Here is a 27,113-nt window from a genome sequence, read left to right on the forward strand (position 1 = left end):
TTATATTACGGAGAGAGAGAGAGAGAGTATACTTGTAGTATTTTCCAGATACTCCATTTAGCATTTAGCATATGAGAAGGAGGAGGAAGGAGCATTGTGTCTGGTGTGAGATGAGATGAGATGGAGAGTTGGGTTGGAGGTTGGTGGTTGGAGCTTGGAGATCGCTTGGGTTTTTAGTAGCTGTTAAATGGCATGGTCACAGTCGGTGGTCCGATCGATGGAGGCTTCTACTTCTCCTTCCACCACTGCCATCCTCTGCTCCTTTTTAACACCCATTCTACAGTCCGATCTGGTTCTGGGATCTTTGTAACCAAATGGGTTTCAATTTACACACTTGTCGCCTATACAACGACGCGCCGTTCGCCGTTCGCCATTCTGCTGTGGAGGAATCTTGTCATCGCCTCAACTAAGGCGCTTATTTATTTGCAAAAGAAGTTTATAAGCATCGCTGGGGTCTTGGTATCGCATTGCAAAGACATATCGCAATTATAAATCAGTTTAAGTCGAGCGACAGAGACCCTGACATTAAGCAATGAAACCTTTTGAGCTTTGTTTGGCTTTGTCTTTGTCAAGTGGGCCTGTCCGTCTGTCTGTCTGCCTGTCGTTCTTCTGCTGCTCCCCAGTCTGCTCTCTCTCCCTCTCCTGTATTTTCTGTCTGTCAATCCTTGTCCAACGATCGCTTTTCCACGCTCCCTGTGGCACCTTTGTTTGCATAATGCCACACTGGCTGACTCTGCCTGACTCTGCCTGACTCTGACTGCCTGACTGCTGATTGCAACATTTCTGAGTGAACAAATGAATGATAGATCAAATCTGCAGCTCTCCCTCTGTGTTTGCTAATAACTCAACAGCTAATCAGTGAACAAGCAACATGTTGCATGCCGCAATTAAACGACGAGCACAAATGTATCTTTTTCTGAATCAATTATGTTGCTGTCTCTATCTCTGGGTGGGGTGTCTGTGTTTGAGCATCTAATGGATACAAAATGTGGGAAAAAAAATGCCACAAAAAAATGCAGAAAGCGCGGCTTAGAGGCCCTTCACATTGGCGGGCAGAAATACACCAAAGAAATACCTGTAGAAATTCCCAACGCAAAGTCCAACGGAAGTCCATACAATTAGCACGGCGATAAGGTGCGTTCAATAACCGATAAGTTTGCTGCCAATATATACTATATACACCTATGCATATCTACACATATATATGTATATATATTTATAGCATTCATTAAATGGCAAAAAAAAAGAGCCGCCTGCTAATACCAGTTCTGGCAGAAACTATTAATCAACATAATTGATGGCAATTGGTGCATGCAGCAGAACGTCTATGTGTGTTTGTGTGTGTGTGTCGTCGTGTCGTAACAAAACGCTTATCGGCCATAGCTGAATCTAACACTATTAGTCAATGGATCGGCATCGCCATCGCCATCGCACCATCCATCGCTGCATTCGTCCCACCAGCAGCTGCCTATCATCAATTTATCTGCAGTACCTCGGTACAGTCCCTCCAGAACTCCACAACTGCATTCTTGTCTATCTCTTTCCCTCTCTCACTATCTCTCCACTGATTTATGAATTTGACCGCCGCCAGAGTTCTCCAGTTAATGACCCTGCAAACTTTTCTTACTTCTTACTCATACTTTCAGTTCAATATTTTTGCATAAATCGCGATCAATAATATCCCTGCTGCTGCTGCTGTTGCTCTGCCAGTAAGTTAGTAAGGCAAGAGATCACTGGAGAAAATTGAAATCAATTCCCTGGGCAGACTGCTCCTAACACACAGCAGCAGGAGGAGGGCTGGCGGGCAGCTCAACGTTTGATTGGCTCAACGATTGACATCGCGGAGTGACAGAGTGACCTAGTGGGGCCTGCACATAAGGAAAAAAAAAATCCAAGATCAATAGCTATTCAATTGAAAAAGTTGAAGGAAAAATGCTAGGAAAAAACTGTGAGTAAAAAAAGTGGAAAACGCAAAAATAAATCGCATTGATTTTCTCTATTTTAAACCTATACATTTTTCGCTTCTTTAGCCACGATTTGTATTCCTTAACTTTTTTTTTAAATCCTATTTCTATCATAATTCTACAAGCATTAGCCGCGCGCGCGTTTTAAAACGCCTGCACTCAATGACCGTACAAGTCGCTACTTCTTTGGTGTTTTTTTCCAGCTATTTAGTCTACCGATTAGTGTCAATTTGTGCAGAGCATAACTTAAAGTACACAGCTACATAGTGCATATGTGTGTACTTATAGTTATGGCTGGTGCTGGTGCTGGTACTCACTCGGCTTTCTCGCGCACTCTTTTGTGTGTCGGCGTGTTTATTCAATTAGCATATATACCTCGTACCATATATACACCATATACTCGCGTAGCATATCAGGTGGTGGGGAGGGAGGAGGAGTATCCACTGGGATCCACCACTGGGATACGTATGGATCTTCAGACAAGCAACGGATGACATGGACATAATTGCTGGCTATTTATCATGGACACTTGGAGATGAAGTCGAAGGCGAATGCTGACAACTCAATGAGCAAAGTACGCGGATTGCGGATTGCAGAGAGCTGGAATTAACACACCTAGACCACGTAGCGCAGATACCATTCGAAGGAACACCTGCCCCGCTGTGGCAACAATCCATGTCCCATGTCTCATGTCCCATCTCCATTCTCCAACCTCATGCCCATTGCCATTCGCGTCTGGCATCTCCCCACTTCCCCCACGGACAGAGTTTAAAATGCAGACAAAGTAATTGCGGAGAGCTCGGGCTGATTAAAATGGATTTATAAATTATGCAGCGGTGCGATTAAAATCGCCTGAATAGTCGCGTCGGCGGCGGCGCTAACAAAGCTGCTGCTGCCACAGCCACAGCCACAGCCACAGCCACAGCCACAGGCCACAGGCTCGAGACTCTGGAGACTCTGGAGACTCGATCGGTCGGAGAGCCTTCAGGGTCGGGATCTGATCTGGCCTCCTCCTGCCTGCGTGGCCCGCAGTTTTGGCTAATAGAAAGATTTATCACCCCGTCGGCGACTTGCAGGCCGTGCAGGGCCAGACGACGCGACTCGCGCGCGCGATTTCCAGCTCAGCGATAAAAACCGCATCGCCTTCTTCCTTCGACTGAACCGACCGAACCGACCGACCGCGTTACGATTTCAATTTTCATTTTCATTTGCACGTCGCCGTCAATTCCTTGGCCCTCAGGCATTATTTATGCCATTTCTTCAGCTCTGCAGCTTTGGAGTGTATCTTCGCTTTTCCTTTTAATTTATAGCATTTAAATTGCAATTTCTTGTACGCTGGAAGGGGGCCCCGTAGATGCCTCTTTTTCGCGCTTTTTGCGATTTTCACACCTTTGGAAATTGTAACGCTTTTTGGCCTCTCAAGTGTTCTTTCTATTAGCGGGTTTTCTGTTTTTTTTTTTTTTTCATTCGCGACTGCACTGGCCTGGCCTGCACTTGGCCCACAGCCCACATGTGTGCCGATGTGTGGCTGTGTTATTTCCACTTTTTCCTTTGATTTGTGTGCAACAAGAAATCACTTTTCATGGGAAACACACACACAAACTAACGGTGCTCCGCGTGATATATCTGGCAGATACCCCGCTGATCTGACAGATCAGGATATGGAGCAGAGATGTCTATAGCCAAAGTGCGAAAATGGATTCAATTTGTATTCATTGCCTGAGATGAGCAGAGAGAGAGAGAGAGTTGAAATGAACTTGATCTTCGATTGCTTTTGGGGGGTAAACGAGGAATTTTTCGATAAGGAAAGTTCCGAAATGTTAGAGATTTAAAAAGGAATTTTCCAAATTATTTAAGGTAGTTTTTTTAGCTTCTAAAATCTATAAAAATTCATTCAACTTCCACCATAAATTGCTTTAATTAAACATTTACCTATGACACAATCTACTGCCATAATTTGTACTGAATAAACCCACTAAAATTAAGCAAATTTTAAATAAGGAAATGCAAAATATAAAGGCAAAGACAAGGTACAAACAGTGCTCGCCTGTGGGCACACCTTTCTCCCAGCTAAAAAGAAAGTAATTGATTTAATGAATTCAATTTTGAAGTTTAGGCAACCGCCTTGCCCCGCCCCACCTCACACCAACTCATCTTATAGTCATATCAATTAGTGGTTAGAGACCGCCCAGCATTGGATCATTGGGCCAATCCGTGAGCATTTATCTTCATTAGACGACTTGCAAGAGATACAAATCAATCTGCCGGATCGCAATGCAGAGACAGAGAGACAGAGAGAGTGTGGGGAGAGAGAGAGGAGACTTGGGACTACTATGTAAATATCGACAGCTTTGCTGATGTAATGCCTGCGATAGGCATGACCATCCCATTGAGTGTGGAAAGCCGCCTGTCCCATGTGCCACTGCCAGTGCCAGTGCCCGTGCCCCATGCAACATGCTTTCGGGGCTGATAAGCAAATCAACAGGTTGAACAGGCGCCACATCAACACACTGGACAAACGGGTAGGCAGCACCGGACAACTGGCAACGAGCATCGCCCGATCGGGCATCGGGCACCTCGCTCAATCTCAATCAAAATAAAATTGTATCTGAAATGAATTGAAAGCGGGGAAGCATGACATCGGAGGGGGGGAGCTGAGGATTGGGCATTCGAATTGAATTGAATCTAATCAAAGCACCGTTCGATTCCCCAGATCACTATCTAATCGGGCAGCCAGCAGCCTGTCCAGAGAGAATTTCAAAGCAATTAAAAGGCAGCCCCAAAAAAAAGAGCTAGAAAAATGAAACATCAGCTGATTGATGCTATAGCTTTCAGCACGTAGCCGAGTAGCCTTCCCCCCCAGGGATCTGATCAGCGGAAGATCAGCAAACAGAGAGAGAGAGAGAGAGAGAGATCTACAGATCTGCAGTCATCTGTGTGTGGCTGCCTCAATCGACACCCACGGCGCTCGAGCAACCAAATAGAGTTAATACTTTAATTGATCTTGTGCCGTAAGTACATCAATTTTCTGTGTGTGTTACAAAAGAGCAGCGGCAGCAGCTGCTGCTGTGGCAGCCACCCACGGCTACAGCTACAGCATACAGAACAAATATACATATAAATAAGTGTGTTTCAAGTGCTTGGGATTGTGATTATGAAAGCCAAAAGGGAAACACCACCAAACTGCTGCTCCACTCGAAGAGGAGAGTCCAGTGATGCGGGTCGCTGTGTGGCTCGTGCTAATGTCAAGCAGCGTTCAATGCTGCTGCTGCCACACAATGCTGCACGGCACGAATGCTGATTAAGTGCACTGGATTATGGGCTACAGCAGTGCCGTGCCACTTAAAGGGATAATTCACTGAGTTTTTTGGAGAAGTTTTTTCATGTAAAGATTTCATTTCTATAATTCACCTAATCATTGGGTTCTTTAAAGGAATTTGTTTGGCGCTGTAGAGCGCTGAAAAGATCATCCAAAGAGTGAGATATAATCAGCCTAAAGGCATCGAAAATCAATAGGTTAAAGGGATCAACGAACTATAAAAAATGCTAAGCTATAACAGCGATCATAATCATCCAGAAAGTGATCGCTAGATCATAAAATGATTCCTCGATCAACGATCTATGGCTTCACAATGCAACCCAGAAAAAAAACACTGAAAGATTGATGGCAATCTCTCTTTGATCTTGAAGTGATTTACATCTTGCCATTCCCCAGCACAAGATCAGCACCAAAAATCACTTTCCCTTCGCGTTCTAAGTACCTTTGACAGATCACCTTCGATCACATTCTTCTAAGATCCCCAATCTATTAGCAGTTCTCCTGCACCGATGGCTGTGCTGCTAATTTGGCACACGGCAACAATTTGAATCCGTATCCAGTGGAGGGGCGGGCCACAGGCAGGCATTTCCCATAGATCACAAGTGTCTCGGGTCTCTCTCTCTTTCTCTGTCTCTCTGTCTGCGGTCTGCGGTCTGTCTTTCTGGGGGTCTCTGTCTGTCTGCGTGGGAGTCGTGTGCGGTAGTCGAATAAACTGTCACAGAGACTGTCAGAGAGATATTGCAAAGGTAATTAGCATATAGCACCCCACAATACCCCACAAAACGAACTCAACTCCGCTTGGCATTTGTCAACAATCTGTCAAAATAAAATGCAACAATGCTTGGCTACAGAGGCGGCAGGAGGCGCGGCTGTGGTCTGGCCTAGCCTGGCCATAAATTTAATGTCTATGACCAGAATTATGCAATTTTTTATGAAGCCGATATGTGATATCTTCCATTCATTCACAACAACCGCATTCAGCCAGTGAGTGGTCACGATTTTTGGTGGGCGACTTGATTTTCGTATTACTTTACATTGTAGATCGCTAATGGAACTGTCTGTCCGGCTGTCTGTCTGTCCGTACAGCATCTGAATTATCATTCATAAATGCACGAAGAGTTGGGCAGTCGGGGAGTTCTCTCTGATAAATGGGTCAATCAGCGCAGGGACCCAACAAATAATGAAGTAATCGAGACAAGGAGAAAGACAACAAAAAAAAACCAGAACAAGTCCCCAAAGCAAAGGAAGGGCAACAGCGAAAAAAAAAAACTGTTGAACAAGTTAACAAGTTGCATGCCCCTTGGGGGGGTTTGGAGAGCACTTTCAATTGAACGTTTAAAATTTATTGTCGCTGTGCCGGAGAGGCTGCTGCTGCTGCAGCTGCAGCTTCCCCCTGCCAAAGTGGGTGGTCTTTGCTCTCTTCTTTTTTTTTTTGAAAGTCTTTCGAGTCTCCAATTAGTGGGTCACTGGGTAACCAGCCTCATTATGCAATTGCATTAAAATTGGCCATAAAATCAAGGCAGCAGGCAGGCAGGCAGCCAGACTGCTGCAGCTCTTGAGTATCCCCCATGGATGGCAGATCTTCCGTGTATGTCTGTCTGTAAATAATAAAGAACTCTGGCTGATCTCTGCAGGGATCCCACCCCTGGCTTTTGGTGTTTGGCCAATTAGCAAGCTCGTTGAGATGCCATCAGGCGTTGCTTCCTTCTATTGACCAGAAAAATGCCATTGAAAACAAACAGATGAGGCCCAGAGCCCCAGGCAATATGCTCCTGCCTCGAGCGTCTTCATCCCAGACTTGCGTTCTTTTAGCACTTTTAGTGGCGCTCATAAAATTGAGCTGCCAAGGAAGCATTTTTGTGTGGCGTGTCTGCCGCCCGCATCTTTTGTGGAAAGTGTTTGATCTTCGACGAAAAGTGCACTCATAAAGAGCCTTGAGTTGGCCATAAGCAGCGATCATCATCATCATCATTTGGATGTGTTAATTAATACTCAATCTGTGGCCGAAAAGCGACGCGCGAGGGAGATATTCAAGAGATATGCGGAAGCATATTATGGGCAAATATTGAATGGAATTTATGGGCCATTGAAGGAGGTTTTTTTGGTGCGCAGTAAGACAGGAATATTGAAGGGTATAAGAGGTAGCACATGAGCTGGAATAGGTATAGGAATATGTAGTTTAAATGCAGTTAGAGGCCTCCCAACTAAAGCTATTATTTGTTCATCATTCAAGCCAGTATAAATCAAAAAAAAATCAAGAACCAATAAAGCAATGCAGCTACGCGGTATATTCGATGCCATTCCAAACACTCCACTTAAAGTTGTGAAACATTCTTTCTGTCAGCTCAGACGAATGCCTTGCCATGTCCAGGGCTCCATTCAGTTCAATCAGCAAGCCATTCAGACTTCCTCATTGCGCAGAAGAGAACAGCGGCCAAGCTTCAGCTGCGGCGAGGAATGCCATGCTGGATAATCCAGTCATAGATACTAATTGAAACTCATTGTTCGTTTGCGGCAAGGGGGCGAAGGAGTGGTGAGGTCTGGGGGCCTGGGCTCATCAATTGGGACTCTCCAAAGCCAAACAATTGACACTTTTCCAATTGCACCTTCGGGCTGGCTGGCGGGCTGGCACCCGCACACCTTGCAACCGATGGCAGTCCATGGCAACCCGTTGGCGTCAATTAGTTTAAATAAAGCAGCAGGAACGAACAGCGGCTACGAGTCAATGGCCCATGCCGCTCAGACACACACACACACACACATGCCCCATGGCCCCAGCCCCCTCCACCATGCCACTGTTAGAATTTTTTTTTGTATACACTGCATAACATCGGCACGCACTGGGACTCCACTCCTCTCTGCTCTCTGCTCACTGCTCACTGCTCCTCCGCGTTGTGTGTGTCATCACCTCAATTGGGTTCACTTCCTACTTGTAAGACACACGGCGGCACCGCCACCGGCACACCGCCACACCGGCCACGAAATGTATCTGCAAGATATCGTACCGCCAGCCATTAGTCGTCGTGCTCCTCTCCTCGCTTTTCACTTTTCCAACGGAAGTCATTTTTAGAGTTAAATATTTTACACCGAAATAAAAACACACACACCGAAAGCCAGCCCCTCGGGCAAGCCTCGCTTCTCGCTCTGCGCTCTGCGCTCTTCGCTCTCTTTTATCTATGGAAATTGCACACGCACTTAACCCGCTTGCTTCACCGCTTCCAGTAGCCACCAGCGCAGCGATATGGCTGAGACGTTGCCCCTCACATTTTTTTATGGCCGTCGATAGTCGCGCATATTAAGGAGCGCGAGACACAGACCCACGCTTGTGGCATGCAAAAATTCGTACGAGCAGCTCCTCTCGGTCCACAGATTAGCCAGGCAATTTGTCGATGACTCTGTAAACTTGAGCTATTAAGTGCGAACAGGCCATACAATATATATACACGTATATGTATATATATATTTGAGATCAGGGAAGGAGTACGTACTCCAAGGAGAGCCATGAGAGCTGACTGTGTGCGGCTTTCGTTTCAAACCGGATTCATAATGCCACTCGTACGCCTCTCTTGTTAATTGAAATACATTTTGGTGTTGTTGTTTTTTGTGTGTATTTTGTATGCATGTGGGACTGTTTGCTGTTTGCCTGCCTCTTACTGGGTATCTGCTGTAACACTATGATCATTAATATGTCATTTACAAGTCCACAAATTGTTGCTAATAAATTGTTTTCGACTTGCGCGCACACACAAACCAAATATAATTCCCCAAGACACTCGTCAAACTCACTTTTAAGACTTTGATTGCTACCAATTTGTGCATACACATATATGCGTATCACCAGGGGGAGGAAGAGATAGTTTATGGAGTTTGGGTACCTGTGAGGGTATAAAGTGTGAAGTGTGTAGTATCTTTGAGGTGTCTGTAGGGAGTGTAAGCAGTGCAGCTTTGAGGGCATGCACAGACTGAATCATCAGTTTGCCCATCAAAGAACTTTTTCGTGTTCAATTTGTCCATCACTTTCACTTTCAATCATAATCTGTCGGCACTTTCAGCTACAGAAACAGAACAGAACAGATATACTTCTTTGACTCGAATAAACAATCAGTTGGATTGGTAGCTAACAATTACATTGGGGAAATCTTGATTAAATCATAAATATACACCGGAAAAAAGAGAATCTCTTAGTTAAAAAATTAATAATTTAATTGAAATTTATCCTGCCAATAACTAAGCGAAAAATACTACAAAAATTTAAATTTAAATTTAAACTTCCGATGGCAAGCGGTTTTCCCTGAGAATTTTATCCACTAGATGGCTATGCCTTCTCTCTCTTCTGCTTCTATAATCTAACATAGAAGTTCTATGTTTTGCTTACTAATATATCTGGTATATCCAATTGAAATTTCCTCCCCCATACCCTTACATGCGATGGTTCACCTGCTGCCCACCCACTCGCTTATCAATTGCCTATCGCTGCTGCCTGATGCATTTGTTCGCCTTTTATTCTGTAGATTTACGATTGTCCAGCCAATTGGCAATTACAGTGCAATTAATTTATAATCCCCCAGCAACGGGGCACTACTTACTGAATACAGAGAGAGAGAGAGAGAGAGAGACCCGACCAGACCTACTTATTGTGGAGTAGGTGACACAGTTTTAGAGACCCAACAACGGAGATAACATAACTTGTACCTGCCTGCCTGCCTTACGATATGATATGATATTTATGATTGTGTCTGGAACTTTGGATGGGGAAATCTATTGGGGCGGCTTAAGGTGTTTGTGCAACAACCTGAAGATACATTTGTATCTACCAATTTTAATGCGAATTAATCACTTTATTTGGCACGAAATCCGGTTGGAATTACCATTCGGGAAAATCGTGTAAAAATCGCGCCAACGCCAAAATGCATTAATAAATTGATCCAGTTTTTCAGTTTGGTTTTTTGTAGGTGGCCTGGCCCCATGTTTTCCACTGTTTTGGCACTTGTTTTGGCCTCCCCCCTCTCTCTGTGTGATTTAGGCCTTTTTTTCTGACTCTTCCAATTTCCATGGTAACCCAAATTTCTGTAGGTTTCTCCCTCCTTCTACGAGAATGAGAGACGCGTGTCTGGGGGCCCCCAAAGAGAGAGATTTACGACTCAAATGACCATGAACGTGTCGGTATGGACTGTCTATAGACCATTGATATATATATGGACTGTGGCATATATCTGGTAAAAATATCACGCCGTCATGCGAACCCCAACAATTGAAACGTACAAAAAAAAAACCCAAGCAAACGAAACGAACACAACGAAAAATGGGAGTAAATGATGTGTGTAAAGTGGCATTATATGCATGTCGGAGTGTGTAAAGAAAGTCTATGTTTGCCCTTTTTTCTAGATTGATTTGTTGGGGAAAAGTAGGGTGGGTCGTGAAACGTTTTTATAGTGTGAAATGGTCCGATCTTTTGGTAAATTTTTTACTCTTCAGGGAACGCATTAAAATCTTGGAAATTCTTGTGGAATTTATTCCATTATTCCCCTTTTTATGTTCCCAAAATTTATATATTTGCAGCATTATCCCTTTTTAAATTTCATTCAAAAATCAATCTGCAGCCAGCCAAAAATCCACTTTTAAATTCCACATACGCCCCGTATAACGCACAGCCTTCATTATTATTTTTATTGTAAAACCTCCAGAGCGATATGCCTCCATGGATCCATGGCTGTGGCCATTCGGTGGTTTTTTCTGTGCCACTGGGCAGCGGCGTTGTATTTTATTTGTTGCCCCGATCCGATCGCAGTCTTTTGGGTGAAAATGAATTGCTTGTAAAAATGATTGTAAAACAACGCCAATAACCACAGCAGCAACAGCAGCAGCAGCAGCAACAACAGCAACGGCAACGGCAGATTGTGGCAGAGATCTGCGTGCAAAATGTCATTAATCATTATAATTTATATAGGAGGGCCCAGATCATAAACAATCGACTTCGGGGGCCGTTTACCAAAACGTTTTCTTTTTTTTTTTACGCATAATTTAACATTTCTTGTCAATGCTGGTTGGTGCATGGCATGCATTGGGGCATGAAAGACAATGAATGTTGCAAGTGAGGGGAATTTTAACTAAATATTCGAACTAAATACCTGGCCTAGACCTTTTTATATAACAAGAGAGAGAAGAGCACCTAGCAGAAGCATATTTAAATACAGTTCATTGCCACCTGTCTAAAAATAACAAAACAGAACTCTTGGCTGCCGGAAAAGAGCCACCGCTACAATACCGTACCATAACCCACGCCAAAAAAAAAAACCGAAGAAACTCTGAGGCAAATCCATTTGACATATTGCGCTGTATTCGTATTCCTCCACTCTCTACCATAATCCGCGTACCACTCTCTATGTTTTTGCTCTCTAGAGAACTATTCCTATGCGTACCGTAATCTTATCTAAAACAAAACACTTTCGCGGGTCTCTCCGTCACCATGTTGCCTGGCGCATAAATCACCCACCACCACCACCACCAGCACCAGCACCACCACTGGTCACAAAGCAGCACCAGTGCTGGTGGTACCATACCATGCCGTTCTGCCATTTGCCTGACTGATGATGAGCCCCAGCCCAACCTCGCTGACAATAGCCCGTCAAGTGCTGTCTTCTTAGTGTCTGTTGTCTGTCCGCCAGCCACCCACACACGCCACTAGAACTCACACACGGACACGGAAGTGTCCCATGAAAATGTTGTACATGTGCTCCAAAATAGTGGATAGCTTTACATCTTTTATTTGGAGAAGAGTCTGTTGGAATTTCGAAGAGGTTTGATTAGGGGAAAAAGAGATTCACTTTTAGCAGATATAAAAGATACAACCTCATAAACATAGATGGAATATTACAGAAAGAATACTAGAGACTTGTTATATGAGTTTAGGGAGGATTTTCTGTGGTACTTTCATGTAGAATCCTTTCATAAAAGAACGTACCATATAGCCCAATGTTTTCCCAGCCCTTTCCACACTTCTCTTTCGCAGCCCACTTTTATAGAGTATCACATTATTCCCTTTGCCATGTCTCAGCCATTTCCTCTTGTGCTGAAAAATTTGTACAATAAATTTGTTTGCCGCCGCCGTCTGGCCACAAGAAAAGGCAAACACCAAGACACCAGAGGCAATCTCCTTGTCCGAGAGCTGTCTGCATTTGTATCTGTATCTGTGACGTAGCTAGAGCGTGAAAATGTTTGTGTAAAATTAATTTATTGTATTATGTGAGGATAGTGATATAATAGACGATGCTCTGAGGAATTAAACGTGTTGAAACACTTCCCTTTATGCTCTCGAGTATATTAATCATGATCTCGAGGGATTATCATTGATGCCATTTGCTGAATCAATTTATCCCCCTTTGATGTGGCAGAGAATAGTTCTTTGATTCCGAAATAGAAGTGGAATGCATTCGTTTTCCTTTGCCAACAAAAAAAAAACTTTAGTTGTCTTTTGTTTGCCAGCAGAGACATTAAATATTTGGACAAGCAATTTAAGCGAGAAGACTCTCCTCCATTGATTGCAAATAATAATGTGAAAGATCTAGTATTTAAAAAGCCAATTAACAGGCTTAACCCTCGCGTCACAGAGTGACAGTGAAAGTAAATGCCAGACCCAGACCGGGGATCGATGCATGGCTTCGGGTCTCTCCGGTCTCTGGTCACTGGTCACTGGTCTCTGAGCCACTTCATCAACGTACAATATGCAACGTGCAATGTGGTGCTGGCTATGAAAGACGTGCCGTAAATTAAGTTATCAAAAATGTCTGTCGGAAGCTTTTAGCATCTTCCAAGCTTCACTTTTGGACTTCACTCAACTTCACACCTCTCCCGGCATCGCATAGCACCACGCACTAAATCAGTCGCATAATTGGTGCCCCGTCTGCCGGTGTCTGCCTGCCTGCTTGCCCGCCGGTAGATGAACGGGGAGTACGAGCACTCTCCATATATCATCATGAAAATATGCACGCCCCATGCCAAGGGATCGGGATCGGGTTTGGGGTCTGCGGGTCGGGGTCTCCTCCTTGCCACTCCAACACCGTTAGCTGCTTCAGCAATTTTTTTTTTTGTGGCAACTGCAACTGGAGTTGAGCCTCTGCTCTGTCTGAGCCCCTCTGACTTTTGGAGGTCAACTGGTTGATGAGGCTGTGCCACATGAAGATCGGGAGATGAAGATGTGGCTTCCACATGGAGGCTTGAAGTTGTGCCTCAAAGTAGAGAGCAAAATGGAGCTAAAGATGAAGCTTGAATATGGCTACAGATGAGGCTCAAAGTAGAGCTAAGATGGAGCTAAATATGAGCTATAAATTGGAGTTAAAGATGAAGTTGTGGCTCAAGTGCAGCTGAAAGTTGAGGCTCGAACAGTAGCGAAAGATAATCCTCAAAGTGAAGCTAAAAATGATCCTCAAACTGAAGCTGAAAGCTAAAGTTGACGGCCTGGAAAATGCATTTAATTCGGCAATTTTTATAAAGTTTAAACAACTTTATTTTGACAGCAAGGTGTCGCTGTCTGTAAGCTGACTTGCTAAAGACTTTTTGGCTTTCCATGTAGCCAAAAAAAGCCTCAAACGAATAACTGATTCACTCAAATTTTATCCACACATTTCTCAACAGTTTCCTCATGGATATCCCAAGAAACTCTTTTTTCATTCAGACTCCTTCTTCACACTTTTGCTTTTCTCCTCATCATCATCAGCCTAACGTGAATCTTGGGATGCCATATCAGCAGCAATCTTTCTCCTATCAAGGCCATAGCCCAAAAAGAAAAGTTTATTATCTTATGGGCCCACTCCAGCAGAAGCTTGGCAGGCAGGAGCGTGATTTTGTTGCACTTTGTACAATTAGGAGGCCATAAAGCCCTCACTCACCCACTAATAAACACAAATTGCCTTTGCTTTGGCCTCCGGATTTGGTGGCTTGTGAAAGTGTTTTTGCTGGCTGTCTGTCCCGAAAAACCGAGTGAGATTCTCATTTTGCCCACTTGTTTGGGGGGGTCTATAAAAATCTTGCTCACTCAAATGCAAGCAATTCAGGGGGAAGAGGTCTTATAAAAAAGCTCTTTTATGGAGTAATTTCAATCTTATCGCACTTGAGACGCATTATCGCAGTCCTCATCGAGTCCAAAATCAAATTAACACCTGAAACCCGCAGCTCAAAGCCGAAAGCACTGCTGGGGACAAGGCAAAGTGCAGGTAAAACGAAATCCGGATACAATCTATGCGGCAATCTCTCTCTCTCTCTCTCTGGTGGCCGCCTCCTGATGTCTCAATGCTGTACAACAAGTTTTTCGGGGCTTGCTTATCATCGATTGCAAATTGGGCGCCCAAAAAGAGTGAATGAAAATGAAGCCGTAAATTAATTCGGTTACAAAAAGTTATGCAGATCGTCGTCACAATCAAGAGGGGCAAGATAACTACATACTCGTACAGCTCTTTGTGTGTGAGTCATTCGCTCGCATATTTCCCCCAGAGAGACGGGCAGAACTGAGAACTGAGGTAATCAGGCCGAGCGGTTCATTAAAGCAAAAGATTTATGCCCTTTAGCCTCACACACTAACGAATTTATATGCCAAATAATACAATGCTGCTCCACCATTCGTATGCTGCCATAGTATGTAGTCCAAAGCATACGAGTATTGCCAAATCAAGTGTCTAACTTAATGATCCTCAACATAAACAGAACTAGAATATCTAGCATTTGTAGCAGGTCATCTGTGGATTAGTAGGGTATATTGGACTACAGTATGGGGTATGTAACAGGAGCAGGAGCAGGGTTTTTTTCTAAGTATATTTAGATAGAGTTTGGTAGAACGGCTTATATTGTATTTAACTTTAATTAATCATAACAATCCCTCCAGTATTACTTTCCAAAAATAAAAAATAAAAAAATCACCCAATAATTATGATTTCTGTACTAGAAATCCAGCCCCGTTTAGGGGTATTTGTTAGTCTTAATCTTCAGCTCTCTGACATTCCTTCATCGTAAGATTTCTTTTGGCAGTTTTTTGAGGCCTCTCCTCTGCTCTATCCAAAGCATTTTATGAGAACTTTCAACTTGTGGGCGCTACACCTATAGAAAAATAAACACCTATACATATATCTATGTATATGTATATGTATCTGTATATGCGCCGTGTGGGCGTGTATTATTTCTGATATTCGAAATATTTCATATGAACCATAAGGAATTAGTTTATTTGGTTGTTTATTTAGTTAACAAAAAAAAAGTAAAAACCAAACATTAAATATACTCATTGAAGAAAATAAACCAGCACAAATGAAGTGAGTAATCGTATAGTTTACTGTTAGTACTCACTGTATTCACTCTGCTCGTCTTGGGTCCCATTGACAGTGCCATCGGGCAGCAGTTGGAGTATGCGATTTTTGATGTACAACTGGATCTTGCGGGAGGTCCATGCCAGATGCGATTGTGGCACAGTGGAGCGTTCATTACGATCCAGATTGTTGATGGGACTATTGTTATTACTGTTACTGTTACTGCTATTTATGTTTAGATTATTTCTAGAGTTATTCAGTCTTTTCGATTTCGAACCAATGAAATTATTATTATCAGCCGATGGGGACTGTTGTTGTTGCTGTTGCTGTTGATGTTGATGATGCTGCGGATGATGATGCTTTTTCTGCTGATGTCTGATGCTCCTTTCGGTGCGCGATAGCACCGCTAGATGTTCGCTTGGACTTGCCGCAGAGATGACAAATCCCAGCGGTTCCTCCACTTGATCATCATCATCCTGCTGCTGATCATAGGATTGTGATGTGGTTTCTGTTTCTCTTTCTTCTATTGTTGTTGTTTCTTCTGTTGTTGTTGTTTGTATGGCAGTTGATTGCATGGTTAAACTCTGATTAAATTCAGCATTAATACTTTGATTTGTTGTTTGATTTATTACACTCACTAATTTACTACGACTATGATCACTTTGTAGATAATTACTATTACTAAACCGAGTACTATTTGAATGGCTGTTGTTCGTGTTGTTTATTTGTTGGTTCGATATCGTTGTTATTGCCATTGGCATCGCAAATACCAAACAGCCCTGCCAGGCAATGAGACACGAAAGGAGGGCGCCCAGCAGCGCCAGGGCCCTCCAGTCCAAGCGCAGGTTTATTCGCATCAAAGATCACAACTTAAGGGAATTTCACAAGAGTCTTTTCTGCTCCTCCTCCTCTCAATGTTTATATTTCACCTCTCGCTTGTTCGCTCTTCTCTGCTCCTCTCCTCTCCGCTCCCCTGTGTGGATGTTTATAGTTTGTTTGGGCGCCACGCCCTTGAAACATATGAAACGTACGCCCCTTCGCTTTAAAGAAATCTTTTTTTCCCTTTTTTTTACTTTCGTTTTGGTTTCGTTGTTTTTTTTTTGGGTTTTGTTTTTTATCGTTGAGTTTTATTTAGAGGCGAGTCTCTCTCTCTGTGTGTTTGAATGATTTTCAATGGAAATTAGGTTATCATATCGTAGACGCGTTGAACACTTTTCAATTGCGGATCTTCATCTTCGTCTTCCCCGCTGATAATGCATCTTATCATATGCAATGACTTTCGTGTCATGTCAGAAGGAATAGGCATCGCTTCCTGCCTGCAAAAAGAACAACAACAAAAGATACATTTTCGATTAGATATATCTTGGAATTACAAATTAATAATGATTGCCGACAGACAACAATTTATAGCTCAGATTTGCAACCATCGAGTGGCTTAAGCCCAAAATGGGTATATAAATTCTTCATTTTAAGCGTTTCTAACGCAATTTTTGACATTTTAATTAGTGTGTTCGTACGTCCGTCCGTCCGTCCATCTATATATATATAAAGACCCACAGAGTGTGAGCGAGTCTTGCCTCATAGAACTGGCACAGTTTATTTTTGGTTAAGATACAATTGTATCTCATCAAGAAGTTACATAAAGTAGAAACACGGCTGCTGCCCAAAGGGAGCAGTTACGCAAAGGAAAAACACTTTCCCCCAAATACTCGGACAAAACGAAACGAGAGGGAAAACTCACACGATTGTCGACATGGCAAATTGTTTAAAAATAAAGTCACCAAACAACAAATACAATTCGCAGCAGCAGCAGCACAAAACTGTGTCGAATTTGAAAATAATCACGCACTAACTGCAGCCAAAAGCGGACGCGACGCGTCGCCACAGCAGAGACAGCGACAGCAACAGTGGCGGTATTTGTATCTGTAACTATGAGATACTAGCGCGCCACTGCGCCGGCCGGCGGGGTGGAGACTGAGTGACGTTTGCCACTGCACTTAGACTCCCGGCGGCTGCCTGCCTGCCTTTTTGGCACGTGTTCAGCAAACCTACGCAGCAGCAGCAGCTTCATTTTCATTTTCTGTGCAACATTTAAGTGCAGCGCGACAAAAAAATCAAGCAGGAACAACAAATCAGACACCACTCATAATAGAAAATGTTAATTGCTTTCATGTCCTTTCTGTCGGCGCAGTTATGCAATGGCCCTTTGAGATACAGATACAAGGCAAGCGTTTTAAAACGCACAAAAAACGCGCCAAACTGCTGACAGCATTTGCAGTCGTAAAAAAGCGAATAAGTCAGCGGAATAAATCACGGAATTTAAATAAATATGTAATATAAAAATCAGCAAACATTCTGCAAGTTTTTCGGCAGAAGAAAGGCTTTCCTTGCCTTCCCTTTCACCCAGATATATAGTCACATATGTAAAAGATATGAACGTATGGGGCTTGGCACACATTTTGGCCGGTTCTCAAGACATTGTTTATGCCAGCAGCAGCAGCAGCAGAATTTATGTTAAATTCTGGCCATGGGGAAGGGCAGGGGCAGGCCACAGCCACCACATCCAACAGAAGCGACAGCAAACATTAAAAAACCAAACGCGACTCCAAAAAAAAAAAAACCAGAAGATATAAAAATAAACCCAAAGATGGAAATAAGCCAAAATCCCTAGATAGAAGTATAAAAATCCCACCTTTGGGTGGCAGGCATACAAATGTATCTTTTGGTTTTACGACTCCATCTCTGCTGCCGCCCATTGGATCCGTTCCATCTGTCGCTCTCCGCAATTCAACAAATTATGATGAACATCATCGTAAAAAACCATAATGAAAAGCTGCTGTGTGTTTAAGGCCCCATAATATGAGCAGGAGATCCATAATTACAGTGATTGCTGGACGTACGGGAAAGCGAAAGTCGCATGCTCCTCCCTGGGGGGTACTTTTCAATATAATAGATGGATGGTTGCTTGCTTCAAGATTCTCTCCGTTTAACACTTCCAGGAGGGGCAAGATCGTTTAACTAGAGATTTGATTGCATATCCGTTATAAAACTGGATATTCACTTAACCCATTTTTAAGTGGTAAACATTGGTGGCCATCAAACTAATGTCCCAGTCACAAAAACAAAACAAAAACTGCCCGCAAGAAAAAAGCTTCATAATGAATAGGCCAGAGAAGTGTGGCGGCAGCTTTAGTCAGCGAATGAATTAATTTGATAATAAAAATGTGCGCACAGTGGAATAGAAATGGGATTCAACCAGATTTGCATATTTAATTTTAAACTTATGTACAGTTTATGTTATTTTCCACTACAATTTTGACTAATTTTCTGCCCCAATAATTCCCCTGTTTGCTTTCCACTTATAGCAAATATATTCTATCCATTTTTCCCATCAATTTTGATCACTTTTCACCTATGCATGTCCCACTGTTTGCTCTGAGCGGCATTCCATTTGATAAATGAAACGAAATCATCTTTCGTAGCTCTGCGCCAACAGCTTGACAACAAGTCACCCAAAAGTCGTTGAGCACAGACAGAAAACAGCAAACATCCGAACAGCCGAACCTAAACATAAATTCAAATTAGCAGCAGTACAAGTATCTGTATCTGGAGGAAACAACACTAGCTTAAAGGGGGATGGGAAGGCGCATGCCGCCTAGTCATTGAACTGCTGCCAGACAAACTGATTAGCAAATTTCGTTATGTTTTTTGTTTTTGGTTTTCTTGCTGGCTTTGTTTTTGTTGCTCAGTGCCAAATTTATGCGCTTGACAGTCGCAGACAGATGGGGCAGGTATCTCTTTTGGGAAAGTATCTATGGGATGGGAGGGTGGCGATAAATCTAAGCCTGGGGGCTGCGCAACTTAATTAGTTCACGTCAACCGCTTGGTTACTTTACAACAAAAACAACAAAAAAAAAAACAAAAGCGGGAAACACGCTCTCCGGACATTTATTACATTGCCTGAAAAATGTTAATTTTAATGTGATTTTTATTTAAGCTTTTATTCGTTTTTTGTTTGCATATGCAAATGTGCCTTTACGCGATTTGAAATTAATTTATTATAACAGTTGAATTAAAATTGTTGATAGACTAATAAAATAAATATGCTATGGCACATTAGCATAAATACTAAGTATATACCTACTATTTCTATAACAATCGCAAATTAAATGTAAACCAGTTTTTGTTGGTGTGCGGCTTTTCGAAAGTGAAGGTTTTTATATTTAAATTTTTTTTTGGCTTAGAATTTGTATTATTTATTTCATTTTCATTAAATTTAATGCGTTTTAGTTCGAGATGATTTATTCTTATTTTCGTTGAAGTTATAGCCTGGCAAAATAATTTGCTAATGCTAAAAAAGTTAAGAGGTTTCCGAGGCAGAAGACCACAAATTCCCAGACATCTAATGGGGTGTTTTCTGTGGTTACTCTTCGGAGGGTCCCCCATCCATAACCTTAACAAAGTTGTGTTGTAATAAAACACACACGAGTCGTATATGGTATGTGGTAATACGAAAAATATTTCAATGCCAAACAGAAAGCGAAAAGCAGCCCACAGAAACAGAAGATATAAATGATATTTCTCTATAGTTGAAGATACATTTTGGATGACGTTATTTTTTTGGCTTGTTGACACTTGTCACAAGATTGAACGAGAATAAATATACAATACTTGTCTTCTGGCTGAAAAATACTCTATGGAATACTTAGCCAAAGATTGATGTGCGGTGGCATTGCACTGACAACTGGCTTATGGCCTATAGGCCAGATGAATCTATCTGCGAAACAGAGAGCAAGATGCATTTCCCCCCACCTCTGCCCTATTCTCACGTGTTTACAAAACAATTAATTTTCTTTAGAAAAACAGAGAACTGTGCGCGTGTGTGTGTGGAAAATGGAAATGAAAAAGATACCGATGCATAACTCAAACAAGCTGCAGCCCAGACGGACCGAATGCACTAATCGATGGTGCACTTCATTTGTATGGAAAACAACGCATAAGATACTTGAGGGGCAGGAGCTGGAGGAGGGCCACACTACTTCTTGCGTTGGGGGAAAGCACTGCCGCGGGGCAGGAACAAAAGGGGCAGCAGCAGCAGCAGCGCTTTTGTGTAATCGATTTGAACCGGAAGCAATTGGGTTGCAGCCACGACGGTAGCAGCTAAAGAAATCCTCTCAAGATGCAGCTATTTTAAATATTTGGTGCACGAGACAGCCACAGATACACACACACACACACACACTTACAGATGCACACACACTGACACACTGATGAGAAAGACATTCAATCACATGCGAGGTGGATGCTAAACAACAAAGCAAATATCGGTCGCTTCAGATATTGACAAAAAAAAACACAAAAAGCAGAAAAATGTATCTCGAAGATACAAGCGATTTGCACGCAGCCATCAAGCAGAGAACATGAATCGATCTCTGGCAAAGTACGAGTGTCTTTGGCTATTGATAGATGCACGATCGATTCAATGATATCTCGATGATGAATCAACATTTTAAATGTGCACAAAAAAAGGCGAAAAAGTTATCTCTAAAGGCTTGAGAAATATCTAAAGTTACCACTTAAAAAGTAACTAAAAATCTCTGAAGAAAAATTCAAAATATTTAACATTAAAAAATTGTGGAAGTTGGCTTTCTTGCCTTCCCTAAAAAAAGAACTTTAGGCCACTGCAAAATTATCTCCATCTATTATTGTACAATTATTACTTCCAAATATATCCCAAGAAACAGCAAACCACACGATAAAACCATCAACCAAAGTATCTTTCAACTTCCAAAACACATGTATCTCTTACATCTCTAGAATGTATCTCATGTATCTGCCCATTAGCACACTCATCTCCTACACATTGTCGCACATTTATTGCAGTCTAATTAAAAGTCACGCACTTTACGTGCGAAAATTAAAACAAAAAAGCAAAAAAAGGCAACCAAAAATTCAAAGACAACGCGTCGTATTAGTAATGTGACAGCAGAGACTCTAAAAAAAAAGCAACAAAATCTACAACAGCAATTGCGTCTAGGATATTTTAAAACTGCGTCAAACAACAACAACAACTAAACCAAAAAAATAAAAGAAGCACCAAAAGAAAAACCAAAACAACAACAAACCTAAAGAAAATACGCGACGATTTTCTGGTTTCTTCTTTTCTTTTCTGTTGCTGATTTTTTAGCTTGTTTTTTTAACCTGAGGGGTGTACCTAAAATTGTGGCCATATGTGTGTATGTATGTATGTCCGTGTGTGTATGTTTGAACTATAGTATGTTGTCGCCGCTAAATGTATGCCGCACATTATGTGGTCTAGTGTTCACGCTTCATTAAAACAAACGCTGCATTTTGTACCAAGTTATCCCGCATTTTTCGATGTTTTTTCTTTTGTTTTTTCGTTTTGGTTTTTCTTTACTTTTAACTTGAGTTTTTCTTTTACTTTTACAGTGCACATTCCACCATTCCATATGCCGCCTTTTGTGGCCAAAAAGCAAAAACTATTTACGCACTGACCATAAAATGAAATGATTTTTTTTGCATGCGATAAGCCTTTATCTACGACCTATGATCGTTGTATATTTTATACTTTGCCTCAACAGAAACCATCAATCAAGCTCCCAATTTGAGGCGAGTAAATGTGTCACAAAGGCCAAGTGAAATGTTACCCAACAAACGCACCATCCATCCATCCGTCCAGAACTGAATATTAAATGAAACTGCGACTACGAATGTTTAGTCTGAGTATATTTGATGATTGGCCAGGCTTTACGACAGCTCAAATCAAGCGGAAAACACGACAGTCTCTCGGGATGGATCCATTATATTTTATGGCCCAAAAATGAATTTAATTTCAATTAATTTGAAACAGCTCCCCAAATGCAATATTATTTAATATTCTCCACTAAAGTTTTTGTTGTGCGAGGCAGGCAAAATTATTTATGGGCTAAATTTTATGGTTCGACTTTTCACTTAGTGGATCACCCCCATTGACGTAGTCCGAATAATTTGTGGGGTATACTAAAATATTTAATCACTCACTGCCTTCGTTTTTTTTTTTTGTTTGTGTGCCTTTTGTGCCCTTGGTAGAAGTTTTTTTTTTGAGTTAACGAAAGTGTGTCGTAGGGGAAAGGGTTAAAGGGCAGGGGTATTTCAATACGTAAGGCATTCCTATATTCCTATTCCAAATATCACAACACATATACTCAAATATTCATTAATTCCATATAAATCATTTTTAAATAAAAAACACACAAAATTTGCTCGAAATAAATTCTAAGAAAATATCTCAAATATTTCTCACCGTTAATAGCCTCTATAAATATTCCACTCTAAACTGATTTAAGCACTCGATGAAGACGACTCATTAATTTACTAGGATATCACCTGCTCTTGCCCCACAATTCATTCATTTTTATAGAATATTATCCCCTTCCTCATTTTTCTGCTGTCAAAACTATGATCCCGGCATGTGATTAGCAGTTGTTGAACCCAACGCACACACACACAGATGCGTGCCACAAACGCAAATTCGCATAAACCTGCACACACACACACAGACACAACTTAGATAATGGCACTCAGTATTAGATAACAGTCAACGCCGGAAGGCAGTCAATTTGTAGGACAAAAAACTGCACGCGCAGAGGAAACAACAACAACAGCAGCAAAAGTGAAATAAAAGTTTGCCAAATGAGATTAAAAGCGCCTGCGTGCGTTTGCAGATACAGAGATACGCACTGTGATACGCACTGCTAGAGGTATACACAGATACAATATGCTAAAAATAAATTATATAAATTTTGCAGCTTTTATTGAAGAGGTGCTCCTAAGGTCGTTTTTGCACACAAATATTTTGCTGTTTTTTGTTTATTTTGTTGAAATTAAAGTTTATTTTCCTTAATCTGCAGTGGCAGTGAAATTACTTAGTCGCAAGCACGCTATAAACTAAATTTAATTTGTTTATAGGTAGAGTGCATTCGGATTAAGATATCAGAGATACCGGAGATTCTTCTGAAGGTGTTGAAATATAATCAAAAAATAAAATATGGATCTAATTCGTGCCAATTAGCAGCCGGCTAATAGAAAAATGTTTTTCTGCCAATTTGCTCTTCAGGCGGCCATTTGTTTGTTGGTTTTTTGTGATTTTTTGAGATGGACTTATTTTATATGTACATAAGTCATTATTTAATTACTTTTTCCTGGCAGGCGGATGGTCCATTTAAAATTTAAATACACTTATTGCTCGGCTCGCTGCCAAATCCCCAAAAATTATTTCCATTTATTAAGAAGGAGAATGAAAAGTCAAGGAACTTGCACTATTTATGGTCTACTCAAACATTTTATCTAAAACGATATAGAAAATCGTATATGTAACCCCCAGTGAATATTAATTATTGTTTTAAGCCAAAACGACACTGAGAACTCAAAAGTCATTTGTTGAACAAATATTTAAAATATTTGGCAATATTTCTACAAATATTTCCAAACATTTTTCTACCAAAAAAAAAAAACTAAAATTATGTAACATTTATTTTTACGCACCTTTTTTATGTTTATCTCTTTTACTTTTTTTGTGAGTTTTACGATTCTGTATTTTTAACGCGTTGGTTTTTGGATGTTGGTTTTTCTTGCACTCTTTAAAGCACTTTAAACAATTTGCAAGAATTTATTTATTGCAGCAACAATTCAACATTTTCTTGCAATCTTTCAATTTTCTCATTTTCGAGACAGATCAGACACAACACTCGGATATTTTTCAATATTTTCTATTGCTTTTTACTCCAAAATTACACTTTTGTTTCCTTCGTCCGTTGCGGGGATTTCAGTGTTTGGCTTTTTCCCGGATAGCACACAATTTTCACAAAATGAGGAAAAACCGGAGAACGCGAACACGCCGCGATGGATGGTAGATCGATCGATGGATATTGGTGGCAAATATTCGAAAATTTTTAGCTGCGGATATTTTCGGGCGGACTTCGAGTGCTACTGCGACTGCGGAACCCTCCGCTTTTTGTATTTTTGTTGCCGCTTCGGCCGGCGCTAGTCAGAGACTGAATTGTATTTTCCAACCGTATTTATTCCACAGTGTTGCTGTTGCTGCTGCTGCCTTCGTATCTGATTCGGCTCCCCGACCGAACCATCGCATAGCGAACCGGAAAGAGACGCGAGAGAGAAAGGTAGAGCGAAAGAAAGAGGCCGGGAAGGGAGAGGACGCTACTAAGAGTAGCGTAGTGGGTGGATGATGGACGAAAAGAAAGACCAACGATTTCGATGGTTCGTTCGTACGATTGATAGCTCTTCCCTTTGGCATCCATCGGCGTCCGCCTTGATTTTAGGGCGAATCAGAATCAGGTACCAGAATATCTCACAGATTTATGTACATATGTATATGGGTATGTGTGTGAGAACGTGTTAAGATGGTAAATGATGGTTAGGGTTATTTTTTTTCTTGGGGAGTGTTTTTCATTGGTTTATGGGATTTTTAGAATTTATTTCCGCACAAGATCGCAATGATTTATTTGTCTGAATAATTTCTGAGAGATAACCTTTTCAAAATTTTATTAGTCCAAGAACCAATCGGAAATGATCCTTATTACTTTCTATTACTGCCTTATAGAACCTTTAAGGCATAAAACTGTCCAGCAACCATTCAGAAAGTTTCCTAACATTAATATAAGGCTGTTCCTAAGCCTCTAAATCAGAAACCATCCAGAATCCAACCCAAAAACCCACTTGGAGCCCCCATAGTAGAGCACCATCCCCTGTTTCCACGAAAATCTTTTAGTTCAGCCAATGGATCCCCCTGTCACGTGCCATTTCCCGCTGACAATATGAGTGTGAGGTGCGATTGCAGTCATCGCTAGTGTGCTAGGGGGTGTTGGGTTCGTCCGTCCGATTGCTTGACTTTGGGTCTGAATTGGGTTGTTTAGTGCCGCTGGCGTTTGTGCTTTTTGGCGCGTAGACCTCTCTCCAACCAGCTACGTATTTCGCCAGAGAACGTTGATTTGCACGTTGAATTTTCAGCTAACGAATAGCAAAGCACAGCCCAAAGTGCAGCCGCAAACAGAACCCAAAAAGCAGAAGCAAGACCTGCAATGCATTGTTTATGTGCTGCCGGGGAAATCGCTAATGAGTCAGGTTCCCCTTCTGGTCTAAAGCGGAGGGCAGAGCGTAATCGGAACAGTTTGATTGTGGTCCTGATAAGCAATCAGCCTTTGACCAGCTATCGATCTATTTTCTGCATCACCAAAAGTATTTTCGGCTAGCTATAAATGGGGTCAAAGTGTGCTCTAAGCCGTGTAGGAATCAGCTGCAGCTCAACTCTTTCGGTTTATGCACGAGGAATTCCGGCACTTTTAGTTTTTATATTTATCTTATCTGCATGGCCGAATGGCGCTTATAGACAAAGTCACATGGGCGCGAGACCCACTTTTTGGTGCAAAATATTATGTACATTGAACTTGACAATGTCCGTTGAGGGAGATGGCAAATACACTTCGGGCTTCGCGGGCTAGAACACGTCACGCCTCACGACTGCGTCAGCGGTAAGTAGGCAAGTCCACTATCTAGCGATAAGACAGAAGATAAACGATTTTGGGAACTCTGTTTGTTGGCATTCTACGGAAAATGGCAGGGATTTATCGGTGGTACTCAAGGGAAAGGTTTGACGGGGTTTCCTCGTGCAGTAGAACACTTTTTGGTAGCTGGAAGGGTTGCATGAAATATATTTTCAGCTGGAACAGGCATTATTGAAGTCTCTTCAGAACTACTGAAATATAAACCCCAGAAAGGCTTTCTCTTAAATAAATAAACTATGCTTCTGGATCCTATTAAGGCGCATTATCTCCTCTAGTATCCATGTCTAAGTACATCTGTCTCGAACCCCAATTCTAATATATTTCCTTTCCTTTCAATTGCAAACTTTAAATTTCATTTAGTTTACTTTACTGTTAAGTTTCCCTAAGTGTTTCCACAAAAGTGGGGACTAGGGGCCCCAAACAATTAACTCAATTAAGTTTGAACGACAACATTTGTGTGTCTCATCGGGAATTTCTCGCCTTCGCGACGTGCCGAGCGGCGCACATGCCAAATGTCCGTGTCCCATGTCCCATTTTCCATGCCCTTGGCCTTTCATTTTCCTGCCCTCCCTCGCAAGTGACCCTATAAATAACCTACGACACAGGCTGTGCGTGCGGCTCCCCCGCAGTTTTCGAGAGAGAGAGACTTTTGACTTTGTTGATCTTAGGCACAGCCATCCCCCGCCATACTCCGATTATCCTTCAGAATGCAGCCACCAGACAATTAAAATGATTAATTAAGGAGGAGCAGCGGCAGGACATTTTCGGGCTAATGACTTAATTAACCCCCGCCAGTTGAGTGTTCCAGCTTAATGTGGTCGCCTCAACACAAGCAAGAGGAGAGAGCCGAGAACAGAGGTCTACCCTTTGACCCTTTTTCCACGTAAACTGCAACTGTCGTTCCTCCTTTGGCCTTCCGCAAGATGTTAAATTAATTAAGTAAAAAACCGTAGCCGAA

At 41.9% G+C, this 27,113-nt stretch overlaps 1 protein-coding gene across 6 annotated transcripts in view; it reads right to left on the reverse strand.

The window, feature by feature from the left end:
* The window catches only part of LOC111070153 (rho GTPase-activating protein gacF), a 54,728-nt gene that overhangs the window by 20,808 nt on the left and 6,807 nt on the right, over window positions 1-27,113 (reverse strand). For 5 of the 6 annotated variants that reach the window (XM_022360500.2, XM_022360502.2, XM_022360503.2 and 2 more), the window contains exons 1-2: window positions 24,120-24,611; window positions 15,616-16,891 (exon numbers count right to left, since the gene is read on the reverse strand). In XM_022360500.2, the coding sequence (XP_022216192.2) occupies window positions 15,616-16,432 (817 nt within the window). In that variant the 5' untranslated portion in view covers window positions 16,433-16,891; window positions 24,120-24,611. Of the gene's footprint in view, window positions 1-15,615; window positions 16,892-24,119; window positions 24,612-27,113 lie in introns of those variants that run through there. The other variant, XM_022360499.2, reaches the window with a different exon arrangement.

The sequence above is a fragment of the Drosophila obscura genome, unplaced genomic scaffold, assembly GCF_018151105.1.
Source record: "Drosophila obscura isolate BZ-5 IFL unplaced genomic scaffold, ASM1815110v1 contig_4, whole genome shotgun sequence".
In the NCBI taxonomy this organism is placed as follows: Eukaryota; Metazoa; Arthropoda; class Insecta; order Diptera; family Drosophilidae; genus Drosophila; species Drosophila obscura.